Consider the following 20,032-nt stretch of genomic DNA (forward strand, 5'->3'; position numbering starts at 1 on the left):
GTTAAGGACTTATTAGGGTTGCTACATTTGGCTGCAACGCATCGCACTTTGCTATCATTCTATCCTTTTCTATCACTCATTACCGTCATTTGCTAGAGTGAGATAAATAGCGGGAGTGCGACCGCACTCCGACCGCGTCATTAATTTCGCTACGTGCGCGCATTATAAACATGGGAAAGTGCGGTTCCGTGCAACCAAATGTGGATCAAACCTTACCCTTCCCAACTCATCAGGTCTGATATTGTAGGTATAGATGGTATGGCAAAATTGCATCTCACCTATGAACTATTTACTCTGCACGATGCCAACGTAGTTATAATAAGCTCTTTATGTAGAGTCTATCAGATTCAAGATTGAGATAACTCCAGTTTAATTTTTCTTCTCACCATTCTCAATCTTTTCATCAACGAGGAATATGGTCATAACTAAGTCCCTTAAAAAGATGTTAGAGCAAATACGACAAATAAAGGCACTGCTCATGTTCATGCTCATGAGGTACCCACAATTTTATTTTCTTTTAAATTACAAATTACTTATTAAAAAATATAATCTCACGACTATATCCCAATTGGGTTAGTTAGACATACATCCATCGTAAGTTGAACTAAGTACCCACACCTCTTTTCTTTATTATTTACATTTACTAGGGAAATCCAGTAGTAAGCAATATAACAATTACAAAAGTTGTGTAAGTATTTTTTTGTGATGGAATAATATTGTTTGAATAAATTGACAAACGCACATACTTAAACTCTTTCATAAACGTATCACTTATTTATTTGAAAATAACATAAGCTCGCGGCTATAATTCCCAATTGGGTTAGTGAGTGGTGGGTAGATAGGCTTATGATCGCACGATGATCCAGATTTATCTGAATGAAAGTTATTATAATTAGAATTTTGCAGGATGAAGATAAAAGAGAAGGTAAAAGCTATTTATGAGGGGATTGACAAACAGTTTGTGGAACAATTCGGGTTTCGAATAAAAGAAACGACTTTCGAGAACTTGGTGAATTATTTACATGCGCCCAAAGATTCTTCAAGCTTAGCTGTTACCAGAATATTCTATGGTAAGTGCAAAATCTTGTAAAAATATTTTTTAACAAACTTTTCCGTGGTCTAGTGGATAGAGGGAGGCGACACGATTAGGTCTATTAATCTTATGATAATCGTTTGAAAAAGAAATCGAAAGAAAATTCCATGGACAGGAGGAGGACCCGGTAGTGTAATGGTTATCACGCTCGTCTCGGCTTGACAAGTGCTGCGGGTTCAAGCCCCGTCAGAGTCAGAATTTTTTTTGTATATTTTTTTCTCTTAGTAGACTTATTTCGATAAAACAAGCCATGTTCAGCTGGGCAGCTGTGAGTATATACCCAGCCCTCATAAATCGATCGAGTATTCTTCTTGAGATCGAGACCCCTTCGGGGCTAAGCCCCCTTGGCGGTCTCTCGCCGTCCGCAAAAACGGGCCTGGCGCGAGGATGGGTTCACTAAGCGAGACCCTGTTCAGAGAGGCCCAGTTAGTGACTCCAGGCAGGCAGTACGTCTCTTAATTGGGGTGTGAACTGGTGAGTATGGCCCTAGCTTTCGGGCCAGCCCAAGCCAGTAGAGTCTATTACCCGGCTTAGATTTAGGCTGTTTTTTCATACTTTTTAATTTCGATACACAGGACTTGCGATGCTCTTCGACATCCCCGACGAACGAGGAGGAACGATCATGGACCGCCGTTGGGGAGATCCAAACATGTGCCACTTCCCTCTGTTCCCCTTCATAAGGGCCCTTCCCATGCCCTACATGGCTCTAGTCTACGCCGCACTATGGATCGGTAATAAACACCAGTACATTGTATGTATCTGCCCTATAAGACATTGGGGTACGAAAAATTTTGCCCTGCATTTGGTAAAAGAGGGTATAAACAGGAATGTTTTGCATTCTGATTTGATTTAAGTAGTTTTAAGTTGATTTGATTTCGGCCGGAAGACTTTGATAGATTCAGACCATGGTTCTGAATTGATATCAAGTGGAATTTTCCACATACACACGAAAAAATCTTGAATTTTGCAATGGAAAATTACACTTTATATTAACTCAGAATTTTGAGCTGAATCATCACCCTCAGTATGTAGTACGCTGTCGCTAACACCCTGTATATATTATTATGCTTAGATCTTAGAGTCGCAGTATCATTTAAACTTTGTATGTCTACATCTGACTGTGTGCGCGTGTGCGCGAGTGTGCGAGTGTGTGTGTGTGTGTGTGTGTGTGTGTGTGTGTGTGTGTGTGTGTATGCGTGCGTGCGTGTGCGTGTGCGTGTGTGCGTGTGTGCGTGCGTGCGTGCGTGCGTGCGTGCGTGCGTGCGTGCGTGCGTGCGTGAGTGCGTGCGTGCGTGTGTGCGTGCGTGCGTGCGGGTAAGGGTTTAAATAACCCTGTAGACTAACAAAAACATTTTCAGGAGCCCTAGGCATTATGTTAGGCTACAAGTACCGGTTCACCTCTATCATGTTCACGACGTGCTATTGGTATCTGTTCCTGATTGAGAAGAGCTTCTGGAATAACCACAGCTATCTGTTCGGATTGGCTGGGTTGCTGCTTTCGTGTACTCAGGCGCATTGTTTCTGGTGAGTCCTTGACGCAAACGTTTAATACTTTTTATAAGTACTTAATCTTCATACAATCAAATATGTATTATCTTATGGGTACTGAAATGGATTGTGAGGTGGATTACCAACCCCATCAACCCTGGTGTCTGGGTTACTATTGAGCCGCTAAAGGCCCGCTGATAACCTGTTTTAATTTTACGTTTATTTGGTAAATATATACAAATTAAAACATACATACATACATAAACTCACGCTTATTTCTCATCTGGTTAAGCAGAGACTATGGAATTCCATTTACTTCGATCCTGACACACTTCTCTTGCTTCCTCCATATTCATCCATCGTTTCATACACGCCAGTTCAGAGTAGATCGTACAGAACCTTTTTTAAGTACATCTCCAATTTGGTCACTGTACGTCCTTCTAGGTCTTCCTCTGCCAGCCCTACCATCAACCTTCGCTTTATATACTTCTTTCGTAATCCTATTATCCTTCATCCGCTCTACGTGCCCAAATCAACTTAAAATTTCCTTAAAAAATAAATAAATAAAGAATATTATTTTATGCAGCCTTCGGTTATTGAGAAAAGTCGTTAAGTTTTGAGATTTTAATGCCGAAGAAGATAGTTTAATAATTATTAAACTAAGTCGTTAAATAAGTAATTAAAGTCACTATTAATGATCACTACTACTCTGCCGGAACCGGCGCGCGTGTATGAAACGATAATGTATGTGGAAAAAGCAATAGAAGTATGTCAGGATCGAAGCAAATGGAATTACTTAGTCTTTGCTCTGTATTGTTGTATCTTCGAAGCTCCGTTTTGCACAACCCCTTCCACGACTTTGATGAAGATTATACTATAGTCGTATTATAAAAAAGAAGGTGGCGTGGGTTTAAAGGTGGCTCCAAACCCAGTAAAAACTATGTTCCAAAAGATACTGCAATAAACTTTTTTTTTATGCTACGCCTATCCTGTAATGTTAGCCATTTTTGAGCCACGAATTTGGTACGCCACTATTGTTGAGTTTTGAGTAGGGAATGCAATTCCGAGTCCGACTCAAGATCGCAAATTCGAAATCCCGCGGGATTGGGATATCTCGAATGGGAACTTGTCTTATATGCTTCGAGATTAATCGGGATTGCATTCTCTAGTTGTGAATGCTACACTGGTGCATAAAAAAACGACTCAAGTTTAGTTACCGGAAATTTGGAAGAATACTCTTTTCTACGCAATGAACATTTGTCATAAGTAAGTAAATAATATGTCGATTTTCTGTCGACCAGCGTAGTTATAACTGGTAGGCAGCTAGATAGACAAAATTTGATTAATATTGGGTTCATAAGGCCACATTGAAGCGATTCGTCTCATACTTACTGTTTGACATAATGTAGACATTGCGCACTTACTTTTACATGCGCAAATGTCAAAATACAATATTGCTTTTTAAGTACATGAAATGCTTCCATGTGGCCCTTTTGGACCCCCTATCACTTATACGCGACCCTCAATAAGAGTTTTATTAAACTCTTTATTTTCCAGGTCCATTGATGTCTACTTGGACCCATCCAAATTAAAAACTACAGTCCCATATTGGAATTATTTTGTGCTCAAATATCAGTTCTTCATCCTCTACTTCATGGCTGGTATGAAGAAGGGAACGGCAGAATGGTTGACCGGATATTCCGTTCAGAACCTCAGCGAGCACTGGGTCTTTGAACCGTTCAAGTAAGATGCTCATTTTATAATTAAGTATTTACCATCCTGCTTAAATAACCTAAGGGATAGACACAGTTTATCTATCACTATAAAAACAGTTTATAATTTTATATTTACTTAACTTATATTTACCTTATAATTATCTTATTTTAATTATACTTTATTTTTAAATACTTAACATTAATTGTATAAGTTAATTATGTACGCCGTAATTGCAATACCGTAACCTTCTAAATTTAAAAATGTTTTAATGTATGTGATGTGGCTGTAAGTACTTTATAAAAATAAATAAATATCTGTGAAATTATCTCCCGTTGTGCGCCGCTGGTTATAAGTGTATAAATAAAAACACAATATATATATTATGCTTGAATTTAGAAATGGACTGTAGTATTTTAAAATTAAAAATTGAAAATGCAGCACCCGTTCGCCATGATGTTAAAAGGGTAGAAGCAAAGAAAAACGCGGTGTTGCCATAATATTAAACATACATTTTTAGTGTCTACTACACACCCGTTGCATTCTCCTACTATTAAGATATTTGCCTATTGAATTAGATACTTACCTTTATTTATTATTTTAAACGCGTAACTAACTAAACTAACTTTGCAAAAGTAACCATTCATCATTATCCCCATCTTTTAAGCCATGCTCTACCAGCTCTTTTAGCAGCTCAGCTCCGCGGCACAGCAACCCCACCGCAAATTATACAGAGGACATAAGTCGCGCAGCACGGTAGCTGGCTTTACTAACCTTTACTATGCAAATGTTCCAGATTTTTCCTAACAGTACCACAGATCGACTACCTGATAGTCCACTGGTTCATATTCGTGTTTGACCTGACAGTGGCTGTGTGGATGATGTGGTCTCGCACCAGACACGTCGCTATGGTCTTCTGTGCCATGTTCCATCTTATGAACAGTCGACTGTTTAGGATCGGTTCGTATCCAAGTTTTCTTTTAAAAATACTGATTTGGTTGCGTTGGAAAGTTTAAAATACAACGTGTAGTAGGAAATTATTTTTTAATATATAGAATATAATATTTATATACTTATTCAAATGAATTTGATTCAAATAAATAAGTAGCTACACCTACCTAAATACTTTGTCTGTAATTAATGATCACATTTATTCACCAAATCGAAGGAAAGTATACTTACGAAAAAGATATTATGATGAGGGCGTAAGTGGTAGAGTAGAAAGAGGAAGGCTTAGGCCTTATCGCGATCAGATCCAGAATGTTTTAATTCTTTAAAAGAAAGAAAGGCCAGGTAAAGAGTACTCTGGCGAGCATGCATCAAATATTTGATGAGAGTGGAGGAAGATGTTGTGTTAGGATATTAAAAAACACTTCAGAACGCCGATACCGACCCCGCCAGCGTGGTCGACGATTTCCCTCATTCAGCGCTTATCGCCATCGACTCACTAGCGTCGAATAATTCTTTCAAATATTCTTCCTCTCAGATGACGCCCTGAGCCGAGGTTCACGCCCCACTGGGCACCCTCAGGCCTGTTGTCTTAAATTTTGTACCGGGTGAGAGCCCTCAGTGCTCCCCATTTGTCCGGCCGAGTAGTGAATCTACAATATCCGCGGCCATCTGCGGCAAATCTACAATAACTCACGTCAAAAAAAAAAAGAAAAAGCTACGGAATATAGGCGTGATTTTATGTATGCATGTATTTAATCATAAAGCTATGTTTCAGGTATGTTCCCGTGGGTTTGTCTGGCGACAATGCCTCTATACTATCCTTTCAACTGGCCAAAACAAGTCCTCCATTTTCTAAAGAAACAATTTGTCAGACTAAGAACAATTATATGCAGTCTTAATTGTATTAACAGTAACAAAATGTCATGCAACTGCAATGTAAAAGACGGACAGTTTAATGATAAAGATGGTAGTGGCGAAAAAGATAAAGATACTAAAACAATCGATGATCAACACAAATTGAGTCATGAATTCGTCGGAAACTGCGATGAGTTAATGAAAGATGAAGAGAGAAGTCATCAAGAAGATATCAAAAACATCACGGATACAACGGAACAGACGCGTGACAAAACCAATGAACACGATGTAAATACCCAAAAAGCGGATTTAACACGTCAAGAATGTGAAGTCAAATGCGACGTCATTAAATCTCAACGCAAAGACTGTAACCGCAAGAAACTAACGACTAGTTTAATTATATTCTACGTTGTAATACAAGCGTTCTTACCTTACTCGCATTTTGTAACAAAAGTAAGTATTATTTATTTAAATCGTAATATGTTTACGTGTTGTTTTTGTATGTTTCCTGTGCTAGTAAGAGTAAGGGAAAAAGAGGCAAATATTAATAGTTATTGTGGACAGAAGAGGCAAGATGATTGGACACTTAATAATACACGACGAATTTATTAAAAAACAACCAAGAAGAGCTTACATGGTACAGATTAAAGAGAAGGCGAACGTCGTGTCTTACAAGGAGGTGAAGGAATTGGTCTTCGGTAGACAAGAATGGAGAATGCTACACCGACAAGAGCGTGGCTCTTAAATTAGTGATGATGATGTCTATGTCTGTGCTGACCCACTTGGAGTGGGATAAGAACAGAAGGATGATTAACTCTATACCTATTGTGTTAGTATAATCTTAGAAGAATGTTAGTCATATCATCACCAATTTAAGAGCCACGCTCTTGTCGGCGTAGCATTCTCCATTCTTGTCTATCAAAGGCCAAATTTCTTCACTTCCTTATAAGACACGACGTTCACCTTCTCTTTTATTTGTTCCATGTAAGCTCTTCTTGATCTTCCCCTTCCTCTCTTTCCTTGTAGCTTTCCTACAAGTCATATACCTACAAAGCTAAAAATAAAATAAGTATCTACCAAATCAACAACATAATTATAGGTATATCCATTATATTAACAATCGAACCCGGGATCCCCAGTTCGAGAGACTAACTCTCTAACCACTAGACCGGCCTCTGTGGTCCAGTGGTTGAGCGTTGCGCTCACGATCCGGAGGTCCCGGGTTCGAATCCCGGTGGGGTTTTATATCCCCATATATCTATTTTTGTGATATCACAAAAATACTTTGTGATCCCTAGTTTGGTTACGACATTATAGGCTGATCACCTGATGGTCCGAAAATAAGATGATCCGTGCTTCGGAAGGCACGTTAAGCCGTTGGCCCCGGTTACTACTTACTGATATAAGTGAGTAATCGTTACATGAGCCATGTCAGGGGCCTTTGGCGGCTCAATAATAACCCTGACACCAGGGTTGCTGAGGTTGGTAATCCACCTTACCGTTACACACTTAGACCGTTAAATTGGCAACGTTTAATAAGTCCTACCACGCATACTAAACCCAATTTCAGAATATGGAAGTAAATTCCGTGATTTTCTAGAAAATCTCGACACATCAACGTAAATAGACCGATTCGACACCTTCACCAAATACACATTAATAATTGATGTAACCATTAGCGTAATGTGAAATACGCAAACGCATCGAGCGAAGCGATTTATAAAGCCAAAGGGTTTTTACTTTATTACGAAAAATGTAATACGTTTGAAATCCGGGACATTAAGTATGTAACGATACTATAATTTTAGTTTTTCTAGTTAATAGCCGCATTATTAGAGATATATCTATTTGTTATGCTCCAGTAATTATTTCTTTACTAGGTAATGTTACTTATTAAGTATGTTAAATATACACTTCTCTTCCCGAGTATGTCGAAAAACCGAATGAAGGATTGTGTCCTTTTTAACAAATGGACCGTTATATATAGATATGAACAATAATATCACCTGTTACTTACATACAGGGTGCTAGTGACATCATAACGAATACTCAGGGGGATGATTCAGACCATAATTCTGAGTTAATATCAAGTGGAATTTTCCGTCGCAATATTCATGTTTTTTTTTAAATTATTTTCAATTCTATACTTTTACCATGGAAAATTCCACTTGATATTAACTCAGAATGATCAGCTGAATCATCCTCCTCAGTATTCGTTACGATGTCACTCAAGTACAAGTAGTACATACGGTAGCCATACAAGTGTTAGTGACACCGTAACGAATGATTCAGACCATGATTCTGAGTTAATATCAAGTGGAATTTCCTGTCGGAAAATTCATGAAAGTATTAGTGTTTTTTTTTTAATTATTCACTCTTCTGTAAAAACCGGACCTCTCAAATCTTCAGGTTAGGTAAGCGGACCCTGTGGAAAACGGGATAATGCTAGGAGATGATGATTTATCTACAACAATGCCTGTCACCGTACGGCGTATCGTGTCGCGATACGGCTCATCATATCCATCTTGGCACTTAGCAATTAGCGTAGCGAGAGTGACTGCATGTAGTTTCCTAATTATCTACTTACTTGTGGCTCCATCAGTCAATTAGGAATAAGGCTATTCTCACACGATGCGGATTCTTTAGCGGTGCACCTCGCGGCGAGGTGGTGTTTAGGGAATGCAATCCCGATCTCGCGGGATCCCGTCTAATTTTCCAGGATCAATCCCGGAGCATAATATGACGAGACCCCATTCGAGATTAACGGGATCGGGCGAATCTCCTTGAGATATACTTTTTGTATTGATTATGCTGATTTCCAAAGAAAATTTAATTATTTAATTAGTAATATTGAAGAATAATAGAAATTATTTTGATTTAATTAACCTCACTATCAAAAACAAGCACGTTTCATCGTTTTCAGCCATCCTAACTTTACATTTTTTTATGAACTAGCCGAAATCCCGAAAATTTTGGGATCTCGCGGGATTGATATTTCCAATTCCATGGGATCTCGAGTCGGGATTGCATTCCTTAGTGGTGTTCGTGTGTTAGGCATCATTGGATTATACACAAGTCAATGCAACGTTCTCGAACGCTTCACCGCTAACCGCGTCGAAAGTGTCGCGTGAGAAAGGTCTGCGCAGACCAAAAACAGCGAAGACAAGAACTCTCTGAAAACATTAAATAGGCAGTTAATTTTATTAACATTGTCTTCATTAACAAGTGCTCTACTAAGTATAATATAGGTACAAAAAACCACTAAAGCCGGCGCGAGCAATTTGTCGTTGACGAACAATATGGCATTTTGTGCTTAATGATAAAATTATTTATTAATAATATCAGAAAGTGATCCTCTTTGCAGCTCTTTGTCTGCGCTGACTTACTTATGTAGGTATGTAGTTATTGGGTAGTTTCCTAGGTCAAATATGAACTATGAAATTTTAATTTGAAATAAAGACAGATCTAAAGGTGGCAAAAAACGTAATCTTTTTTCTATTTAAGTAACTCATTTAATGAATTTTAACAAAGAAAAATGTTATAAGTAAGTAATAAGTGCGACATTTTGTCACGTCTATGACGTCACAGGTTACTTTTTTATACAAATTCGTTTTGACGTTTAGTAAAAAGTAACTGATTTGACTAGTTGGAAACTACCCTAAATATTCCATACAGGGTTACAATAACTGGACCAGCGGACTCTACGGCTACTCTTGGGACATGATGGTGCATACTTGGGACACCCATTCGGTCGTCATCCAGGTCGTCGACAACGAAAACTTGAAGGAATATTACTTGGACCCCAGCGTCTATACACCGAATGACAGATGGACGAGACACGGCGACATGATCTACCAATACGCCCACTGCTTGAAGGAAAACTTGGTGAAGAAAATTAAAACGCAAGAAGAACCAAAGATGTCTACGAACTTGTCTATCTATGTGGAAGTGTGGAGTTCCATGAACGGTAGATTTACTCAAAGGATGTTTGACTCAAAAGCAGATTTGCTCAAAGTGTCGTGGTCACCTTTTGAAAGGCTGTCATTTCTAATGCCGATTTTAGACGAAGCGCTACATTGGAGAAGTACGCTGCAGGAAATAACTGATGATGTACATTCCTGGACTAATGGTAGTGACGTCGTGTTTATCGCTGATTTTCCAAGTTTGTACCTAACTTTAAGTACTTTGCTTACACATTATTAATTTGATTAAAGTTTACAGAAAGTACTTACAGAACTAAATAATCATTAATAAGTAAATTATATCACGTGTAGATATATCACTTACTTTGTTTTTTTTTAATTATAGTACTACTTTTAAATAAGTACTAATTACACTTGAAAGACAATAACTGTTTATACGTACATTCAACCACGAGCCATCATTCATGAGCCATGTCAGGGGCCTTTAGCGGCTCAATAATAACCCTGAAACCAGGGTTGATGAGGTTGGTCCACCTCATAACCCACACGACAAGAAGAAGAGACCATAATAAAATATTTCATGCACATTTTTCTTATAAAGTCATACAATACGTAATTCATTATCCGACCCAGAATGTTTTTCAAAGTCTTGCTAATGAGTTATAACAATTACTGCATAATTTTCATACAAAATACGGAATATTTATCAAACCATTTATCTTCACAGATTACGTCCAAGTAAAATACATGCCAATGGAACTAAAGAACATTTCGCTAACAGTGTTGGAAGGTGACGTCGCTTATGAAACAGAAGTCACCAGTTCGCATAATGGACAGACCTATAGGCTAACCAGTGGAAACCGGATTGGAATAGATTCTGGATTATTCCATAGAGTATTGAACATTGGAGAAAACCCCGCTTACTATATGTACACGTTTGTGAATAGTACTGACGTAAATAACGATGCAAACATGAAAATAAAACCTAAACTCCCTATTATTTCCGAACTGTATGTAAGATTTCGAAGTATGTTAATATTCGCTGTAATAATAGGTAAAAGTGTAATACAAATATTGTTTGGGTGTAACGGTAACTGTTAATAGGCAAGTATAATAAAACTAAAATATATATAATTTTATTTTGTTAAATACGCAATACCATATTCAGAATTTATGGTACCTACCCGGTTTCTTACTTCCCATTTCATGATGTTACAATAAATAAACGTAGTTTCTTGATTTATTCGTAATACTTAATAACAAATTATACTTTTGACCTTTCCATGTCTATTGTCCGCAATACTTAAGTACTTTGTATGATATTATAATACCACCTATTATTATGAAATATCTATTTCTGTTATTTTTTCCAAGTGAATGTGCAAAAAGTCCCATCTTACTTACCTTAATAAATAAAATTTGTGTGACTATGAATTAATATATTTATTATAACCTGTTCACCGAATGTATTTTATACAGAAAGAACTTTCAAAATCAACACCCCGAAAATTTCCAAGTTTTGAACTTTTTGATTGCGAAGCGGGAAACATCAGTTCTAGTTATTTTAGCTATCTCTCTCTAGCTTATAAAATAAAATACATAGCTATCTCGCTCTTACTGTCAGAAAATTTTTGAACGAAACCTAAACCGGAAACATGAATTTCTAAACATGATAAGGTTTTTTATAGTGCCAATAGTCTGTTATTATTTTATTTGCACTATTATTACACAATTTTAGTATTAAAATTAAATAAATATTTGATTATTGTTTTTTAGAAAAGGAGTATTACAAATATGCATTCAATAAAAGAATAACCTCCTATTTTTAGACTATTGTACATATAAAATTGTAAAAAATATTATTATAGATGATCGCTTAGTCTTTAAAATACCCACAGCTAAAATTCGGACGGCAAACATACGCGGCGGGGCGGGGTGGGTGAATTGTCTCGCTGTCTGTCTGTCAGTCAGATCGAAATGAGACAGGCAAGGCTCGGCGTGGCGTGAAACGGGTTCATTCATCTTACCTCTTGCGGCTGTGACGAGTTATAAACTTCGGGCTCGGGCCGACGCCTCGTCATCGCGATAAATAGCCAACGTGAAGTCACTCCGCGACCATTGCTGGTGCCAGTCGCTCGCCAGCGATACGCTTCACCGCCCTCGGAATATTGACATTTCCATCTGTGATATAACGATACCGCGATATCTTGTTAATTTTTAGGTTAATTCCTTCGCCGGTGGTAGTTAGTGCTTCGTTATAGCTGTAGGACATTCAAGGGTTTTATATACAGTGAAATCTAGAGACAGTAACCATGGAGTCTAAAGCGATTACTTATAACCTGGACATCACACCAAACTACTCTTACATTTTCGAATTTGAGAACGAGTTTATCCATCACAATTATAGGAAGTGGATGACTGAGAATTGGACTGTAGCGTTTTATTATGTTGGTGTGTACATGGCATTCATCTTCGGAGGGCAGTACTACATGCAGAATCGGCCCAGGTAAGTGATCCTTATGTTTTCATTCACGTCGATCTATTTCCCCTTCCTCGTATCCCTAGCATACCCCCTGACTCGCATACCCCCTGACTCATAAGTTCACTCTCTCAACTTTCTCAGAATCATGAATACTATGAACAGGATTTGATACCGACTTTCACTAAGTAAATAGATGTACAAACATTGCTTGCAATTATCTAAGATTTCGCGCATGAAATTGAGTTTCTTTTTTGCTTCTCATTAGAATGATAATATCATCAGCCTATGTTTGCACATAACATACAACTAATTGGTATATATCCCTTTGCTGGCCACACATCTACTACATATACTGCAAAATAGTTTGTCATACAAAAACTGAACATGGAGTATAATTTAGGGTAATTTTAGAGAAGTAATTTATAAACTCAACAAACAAGGAAAACAGTACTGCAACATGTGGTTTATGTATGTAAAATATGTAGTACTACATACAGGACAAATATTTAAATCAATGCTACTCCAACAGCCATATTGTGAAACTTTTTATAATAATATCATTACCTATATTTCATTGCTGGGGACACTCAATAATTCTTTATTGCACATAATATAACATATAGGACAGTTTACACACACACACACACACACACACACACACACACACACACACACACAGAGAGACATTCTTACCAACTCATGATTGATCTACTGCCCTGTTTCTACCGCTTAAAATAGGAGGTTTTTAATACAGTTGAACATTTTTCTACTAATAAGTGAAAATTACACAACTACATTTAAAAATAAAATCCCACTACTGGGCACAGGCCTCCCATCAATCAACCGGAGGGCGTCTAGAGCATACCATGCTGCTCCACTGCGTGTTGATGGAGGTGTTTTAAAATAACCAGCAAAGAATATTTTAATATTCATATGCAGACAAGGCCCCCCCTTTTTAGTAGTATTTAATAAAAGTGCCTTTTGACCTGTTAAAACTGTATATTTATTTTCATTCATTCAAAAGTTTAAAATATCGTTTAGAGTTATTATTCTCGTCTTGTTCTCAACACAATGGTCAATAAAGTAGGTATTATTTATCAGCAAATAGTTTGTGCAATTGATTTCAATTGACTTTTGACCTGCTGTTACTGTTGTATCCAATATGACTTAATATTTGTTGTAACACTTGTAACTGAACTTGGACCTAACCAAAATCAAATCATAGGTAAGTAGGTAGGTAAATATTTTGACTTACCATGATGCAATTTCATTTCAACCTCAATAAATACAATACAAAAACTCTTTATTGTACTTAAAATAGACATTAAAAATAAACAATTATAATCAGTTACATAGTCAACAACAGACGGCCTTATTGCTAAGGTAGCAATCCTTTCCAGGCAACATTTAGGTATAGGAAATTAATTTAATACAAGCTTTAAGCAATAAACCTATTTTGTGTTTTTGTGGTAAATATTATGGATAAACTTTAACCTATGTTAAATAGCTACAAATTATAAGCTACAACTGCATTTTATAAACAATACCTAATTTAAATTGTATGTTGTAATGGTAAAATTCCCTACAACATTGGGAAAGTCAAGAGCCACACTCTTGTTGGTGTAGCATTCTCCATTCTTGACACGATGTTCACCGAGAAAGATTTTCTTATTGGATTAATTCAAGCTATATATCCATTACTCTAATATATTTACGTAACTTATATAAAATATGAGTAATAAATATCTTCATCATCAAATGATAGTATAGGGTTATCTTTATTCTTTTTTTAATTGCCGGTGACAGTAGGTTATCAGCTTTTTATTAGTTACACTGGAGAAGCCAAGTTCACGGTTATCACTAACGTTGATTAATAAGTAGGTAGGTAACCTTTAACAGTTAACTAATAAGAATAAGCCACTGGCTTTGTAGGTATTCTTAAATGTAGTGGAATATTAATGTTCCATACTGATTACAAAAACTTATGGAAAATTTTAAATCTTTGTATAATTTTAGACGGAAACTGTTCACTTAAATTATGGATGCTTCCGCCAAAGGCATTGCATGCTCATTAAAAAAATATATATAACATATCAATATAACAACCTCTGTTGCTATATCCTGGCTGTTGTAAAGAAAGGACAAGAGAACTCTAAAATATATCAAATCTTTGATGAGTGTGTAAGAAAATAAAGTGGTGTCTAAAAAAAGCTAAAAAGCAATATTGCTATTTGACATTTGCATTGCACACTTTTATATACGCAAATGTCAAATTGCAATATTGCTTTTGTAGATCAACCGCTTCTATGTGGCCTTTTTAACCCCCCTGATCTCATCATGTATGTGTGTACAAGATAAATTTCTGAATGAAATGTTCTGTATTCTTAACATTATGAGAAGAGGCCTGTAATTTAAGCAGCAGTGGAACATTGTGCGAGTGTTAATTTCATTTATACAAACAACATAACATAAGCTCACGCCTTTATCCAATTGGGGTAGTCAGAGGTACCTACATCTAATGCAAGATAACTAAGTACCCACACCTTACCGAGTTTCTGATCTTCTTCTCTCGTGTGGGTTGTGAGGTGGATTACCAACCTCATCAACCCTGGTGTCAGGGTTACTATTGAGCCGCCCAACGCCCCTGACATGACTCATGTTACAACTACTTATTTACATAAGTAAGTAGTAACCGGGACCAACGGCTTAACGTGTCTTCCGAAGCACGGATCGTCTTACTTTCGGGCAATCAGTTGATCAGCCAGCATAATGTAGTGTCCTAACCAAACTAGGAATCATAAAGTAATTTTTATGATATTTCCCCACCGGGATTCGAACCCGGAACCTCCGTATCGTGAGCCTAACGCTTTTCTGATAGACCAACATAATAAGTGTACCACCTGTACCACTGTCTAAAATTGTCTAAAATGTCTAAAATAATTTGTTTTATTGACAATAACAAAAGGTGCAAATCCGATTCGCTAAAATTTCACATACGTCAGTTAGTGACGATATGTGTGTGTGTTTATACAAAATACGAGTATTCACGTTATTTTAATTTTGTACTGTTGTTTGTGATTTTAATATGAGTTCCAGAAACATTGAACTTGATGAATTAATTTGCATTTAATGTGACTTGGGTCAGTCACACAATAGGACCTAAGTGTCAGTAATTAGGTACCTATTTATCACTTATGTAGTAATTACTGCATAAATTCAATATAAATTTTCTTTTTATACACATACAAACCTGACCTGACCTGGTGCGCACGTGGAAAGCGCAAAAGGGGGCGGCCCAAAGAGACCTGGCGACGTTCGATTGACTGAGAGTTAAAAACGCTCGGCATAGCAGCGAGCTACAGAAGCTGCAAAAAATCGCGAGGAGTAGAAATCTGTTATTGGAGCCCTTCATCCCAACAAAACTCTAATACTTCTTATACTTCAAAAGAGCAAGAGAAGTGAGTCAGGATCGAAGCAATGGAATTCTATAGTCAAGCAGAGACTATAGCGACCGAGGAGCTCGGTGGCGCAGCGGTTAACGCGCTCGGTTTGCAATTGTTGAAGTAAAACAACTTTCGCAAAGGCCGGTCATAGGATGGGTGACCACAAAAAAAAAGTTTTTCATCTCGAGCTCCTCCGTGCTTCGGAAGGCACTTTAAGCCGTTGGTCCCGGCTGCATTAGCAGTCGTTAATAACCATCAATTCGCACTGGGCCCGCTTGATGGTTTAAGGCCCGATCTCCCTAGCCATCCATAGGGAAGGCCCGTGCCCCAGCAGTGGGGACGTTAATGGGCTGGTGATGATGATGATGACCCCGGTGGGAAATAGGCGTGAGTTTATGTATGTATGTATGTACTTCAGAAGTATTAGAAGAAGAGACACAAAAACTCGTACAAAAACATCCACCGGGGTAAACAGAGCCTATGGAATTGCATTTGCTTCGATCCTAACACACTTCTCTTTCGTCCGCCTTCAACAATCGTTTCATACACACGCAACGTCACGCTTTGTCCGGCCAAGTAGTTAATGCCATCTGCGGCAAATCTACAATAAGTCACGTCAGAAGAAAAAAGCAACGTCACGCGCGAGAGTAGATCGTACTAACCTTTACTTATCATCATCTCGTTATAATAATGTATTTAGTAAATATTTTTGTTATTTATATTTTCTATTTGTACTTGGTAACTTTATTGATTATAAATTATAATAGTATTTTCCCATCGCGTAGACTCTAATGATCCACTCGCACCCACACACAATTATTTGAATCATATTAATATAACAACTTTTGTCTGCAATAGACTGATACATACATACATACATAAACTCACGCCCGTATTCTCCGAAGGGGTGGACAGAACTACAAATAATCAATAAACTATTTGCAGACACTTTTGATACATAGTCCTAAGGTGAATAATGATAAACCGTATGATGATAGGGGATCAGCCTATCGCTCTTACAGATGATCCATCATGTTCGATAGGACGCTGTCCCTTATTTGCTTGTTATTAGGTCTGATACATATATTTTATACCTGTTTAGGACAATTTTACCTTTGGTATTGTGACCTGTAGGCTCTGCATGACAACCGCGCCGCGCGAATTATATCGAGGCCTTCGACCAATAGCCGTTTGATGTCCATCTACGTAGATAGCATTCGTATCGTTTATTGGTCGAAGCGCTCAATATTGCGGCGCGGTTGTCATGCAGAGCCGTTTGGGAAGAAAGATGTCGTAATATTTTCTTTTGTTTATTGAGCTTCTTCGAATAATTAAATCTTTTTTTTTTCGACCTAAGTTTATTATAATGCAGTATAATTTATTTTGCAAAGTAATGTCCATTGTACTCTGTTAACATATTTAAATTAATTTTAAATTAAGTCATTGTTTTCTGTAATGGTATACAAACGATTACATTTCAAAGGTGATTGTAGAAAAGACACGATCGAATATAGACTTCTTGACGTAAAATTGGACTAATCTATAATGAGACTGAAACAAAAATAGTTACAAAATAGTTATTTTTCAGTTTTTTAAAACAGTTTTTACGACTATCGTCTGTCGAACTCATAAGCCATCACACGCGCAAACACGAGTTTATGTAAATTATGTCTATTATTAAAAATAAGACCAGCATTCGAAATTCAAAACGTCAATCAAGAAACAATTAAAAAGAAACCTTTTAACGAATGCATTTTCCGCAACAATTTTCATAACAGCTTGAAAGTTGGTCGTTAAAGTCCCACGCGGGTGGTTTCAGCCTCTGAGGGTGGGTGAGAGGGGGTGAAGGGTACAGGGGGAAGAGGGGGTGGGGGGTGTCTTTATGAATGAAACTCCGCATCTGATCTGCAACGTTACGTAACAGATGCCGATACTATTATCCCGTTCATAAATTCCTCTGCATTAATAAACGCTAGCCCTGGAGCGAATAAAAATATAGAACGCGTTAAATTGCTTATTGCCATATAACCGACAGAGGAATTGTGTGTTTTCCAACATGATGGACCCATTACATGGATGGGTGGCTTCCCTTGTCAACATACGGTTATATCCATCTTAGAATTTAGTATTCAAAGTTGGCAAAAAATGTTGTTGAATGGCTGTATTGCTCTGGCTGAGTGAGTATGTATCTATGTATAAATGGACAGCGAAATTTCAACCCGATGTTTCGTGTTTCCTGTAATTAACCCATCGGTTCTATCCATTAAATTGGATGAAAGAGATAACGCAATGTATTTATGACCGGTGAAAACGGTATATTGTCCCCGACTTGCCCAACAGGCGATCATAGTGAAATTCATCCAATGCCCGATCCATAAAAGCTATATTCAGTTGTCAACATCATATCGTGACCTTATAGCATAGAATACAAACGGCATCTCTCAGGTCCCCACCAGCGTCTGAGCTAACTTTACCTCACCCCCTCGGTCTTACTTTAGTCTTCAATCGTAGGGCGTCAGTCGTCACACACACAGATGCGCGTGTACGATAACGTCAATGTGTGGTGTCTGTGTAATTTACCCCGATACCGACCCCGCCGGCGTGGTCGACGATTTCCCTCATTCAGCGCTTATCGCTATCGCCCCGCTAGGGTCGATTAATTCTTTCAAATATTTTTCCTCTCAGACGACGCCCTGAGCCGAGGTTCGCGCCCAACTGGGCACCCTCAGGCCTGTTGTCTTAAACGTTGTACCGGGTGAGAGCCTTCAGCGCTCCCCATTTGTCCGGCCAAGTAGTTAATGCCATCTGCGGCAAATCTACAATAAGTCACGTCAAAAAAAAAAAGGTGTCTGTGTAAAACAATGTGCTTTGTATGAAGTGTCCGGGGTGTGCTTATAGTGAAATATTTTAGGCTATACAGGTTGTGACAAGCTGCAGTAGTTTTAGGCGGATGAGACGTTCGTTATGTAAAAATTGACGATTCAAAGTACTGAATAAAGATATTTTTGAATTTGAAAACCACGTGATTTTCCTCAACAAAACATCTATTTAAAATGAGGGATTTTACAGGCCACGTTCCTCAAAAAAAAAAAACGCGAATGAAATTAATAACTTAGGGCTTATAGACAAGGCTAGAAAGCTTATAACACGTGCTAAAGAAACCCCATAAATAGTTTGAAATTATACAAACAATCATGAATGAAGGAATTTGAATGGAAGTGAGAGTGGTTTGGCATAGAATGTGATTTCTTCAGTCAGTGATCACGCAAAACTGCACTTTAGACTATCAATTTAAAGTTAGTTGTTAAGACTATTAACTTGTCTTCAGCGGCAGTAATAACTCTAGTCCTGGTGTGGTCGGTTATTGACCTTACATGAGATAAGACACGAGAGATATGATGCTTTGAAAAAAATAAATGTCTCTCCAAGCAGATTTTCACGTCCGGGGCGGAGAGAAACCGTTTTATACTAACATAGTCATTAAAAACGTAACGTAGTCGTAAAAAACATTTTGTGATCCCTAGTTTGGTTAGGACATTATAGGCAAACCAAGCAAACCATCCGATCCGAAGCACGGATCGAATCGAAGGCACGTTAAGCCGTTGGTCCCGGTTACTGCTTACTGTAGTAAGTTAGTAGTTACATGAGCCATGTCAGGGGCCTTTGGCGGCTTGGCTTGGGTTGGTAATCCACCTCACAATCCACACGACAGAAGAAGAAGACTAACGTAGTTAATATTCGTTATGCGTATAGTTAATCATTTTATAATTTGATTAGCGGCCGCCCGTGGTAAGTATTTTTTTTTAATTGTTAAATCCTGTGTTATTCTATAAGCTACATTATTGTAAAGTTTCATTAAAATCCATTCAGTAGTTTTTGCGTGAAAGAGTAACAAACATCCATACTCACAAACTTTCACATCTTACTAATATATTAGTAAGAAGTAAGATATGTTAATGTTATGATGACGTTGCCCTTTTCCCATTTTGTAATAAAAACACCCCCATAATAATTGCATTCAGTACTGTCAGTACTATTCAGAGGCGGAGGACAGGAGTCCTAGTATGGTTTTGTAATAGACTGC

The 20,032-nt window shown here is 37.7% G+C and overlaps 2 protein-coding genes across 2 annotated transcripts in view; both read left to right on the forward strand.

The window, feature by feature from the left end:
- Nucleotides 1-415: 415 nt before the first annotated feature.
- Nucleotides 416-11,410, forward strand: LOC126366979 (vitamin K-dependent gamma-carboxylase). The gene is made up of 9 exons (XM_050010322.1): nucleotides 416-495; nucleotides 907-1,070; nucleotides 1,669-1,824; nucleotides 2,452-2,617; nucleotides 4,139-4,324; nucleotides 5,091-5,254; nucleotides 6,021-6,553; nucleotides 9,776-10,262; nucleotides 10,751-11,410. The coding sequence occupies exons 1-9, from the start codon at nucleotides 416-418 to the stop codon at nucleotides 11,122-11,124; spliced, it is 2,310 nt and encodes a 769-aa protein (XP_049866279.1). The 3' UTR covers nucleotides 11,125-11,410.
- Nucleotides 11,411-11,998: 588 nt separating this feature from the next.
- Nucleotides 11,999-20,032, forward strand: part of LOC126367077 (elongation of very long chain fatty acids protein 6) — a 92,317-nt gene continuing 84,283 nt past the window's right edge. The window contains exon 1 of the mRNA XM_050010479.1: nucleotides 11,999-12,529. Coding sequence (XP_049866436.1) covers nucleotides 12,336-12,529 — 194 coding nt within the window. The 5' untranslated portion in view covers nucleotides 11,999-12,335. The remainder of the gene's footprint in view (nucleotides 12,530-20,032) is intronic.

This window comes from Pectinophora gossypiella, chromosome 5 (assembly GCF_024362695.1).
Source record: "Pectinophora gossypiella chromosome 5, ilPecGoss1.1, whole genome shotgun sequence".
NCBI lineage: Eukaryota > Metazoa > Arthropoda > Insecta > Lepidoptera > Gelechiidae > Pectinophora > Pectinophora gossypiella.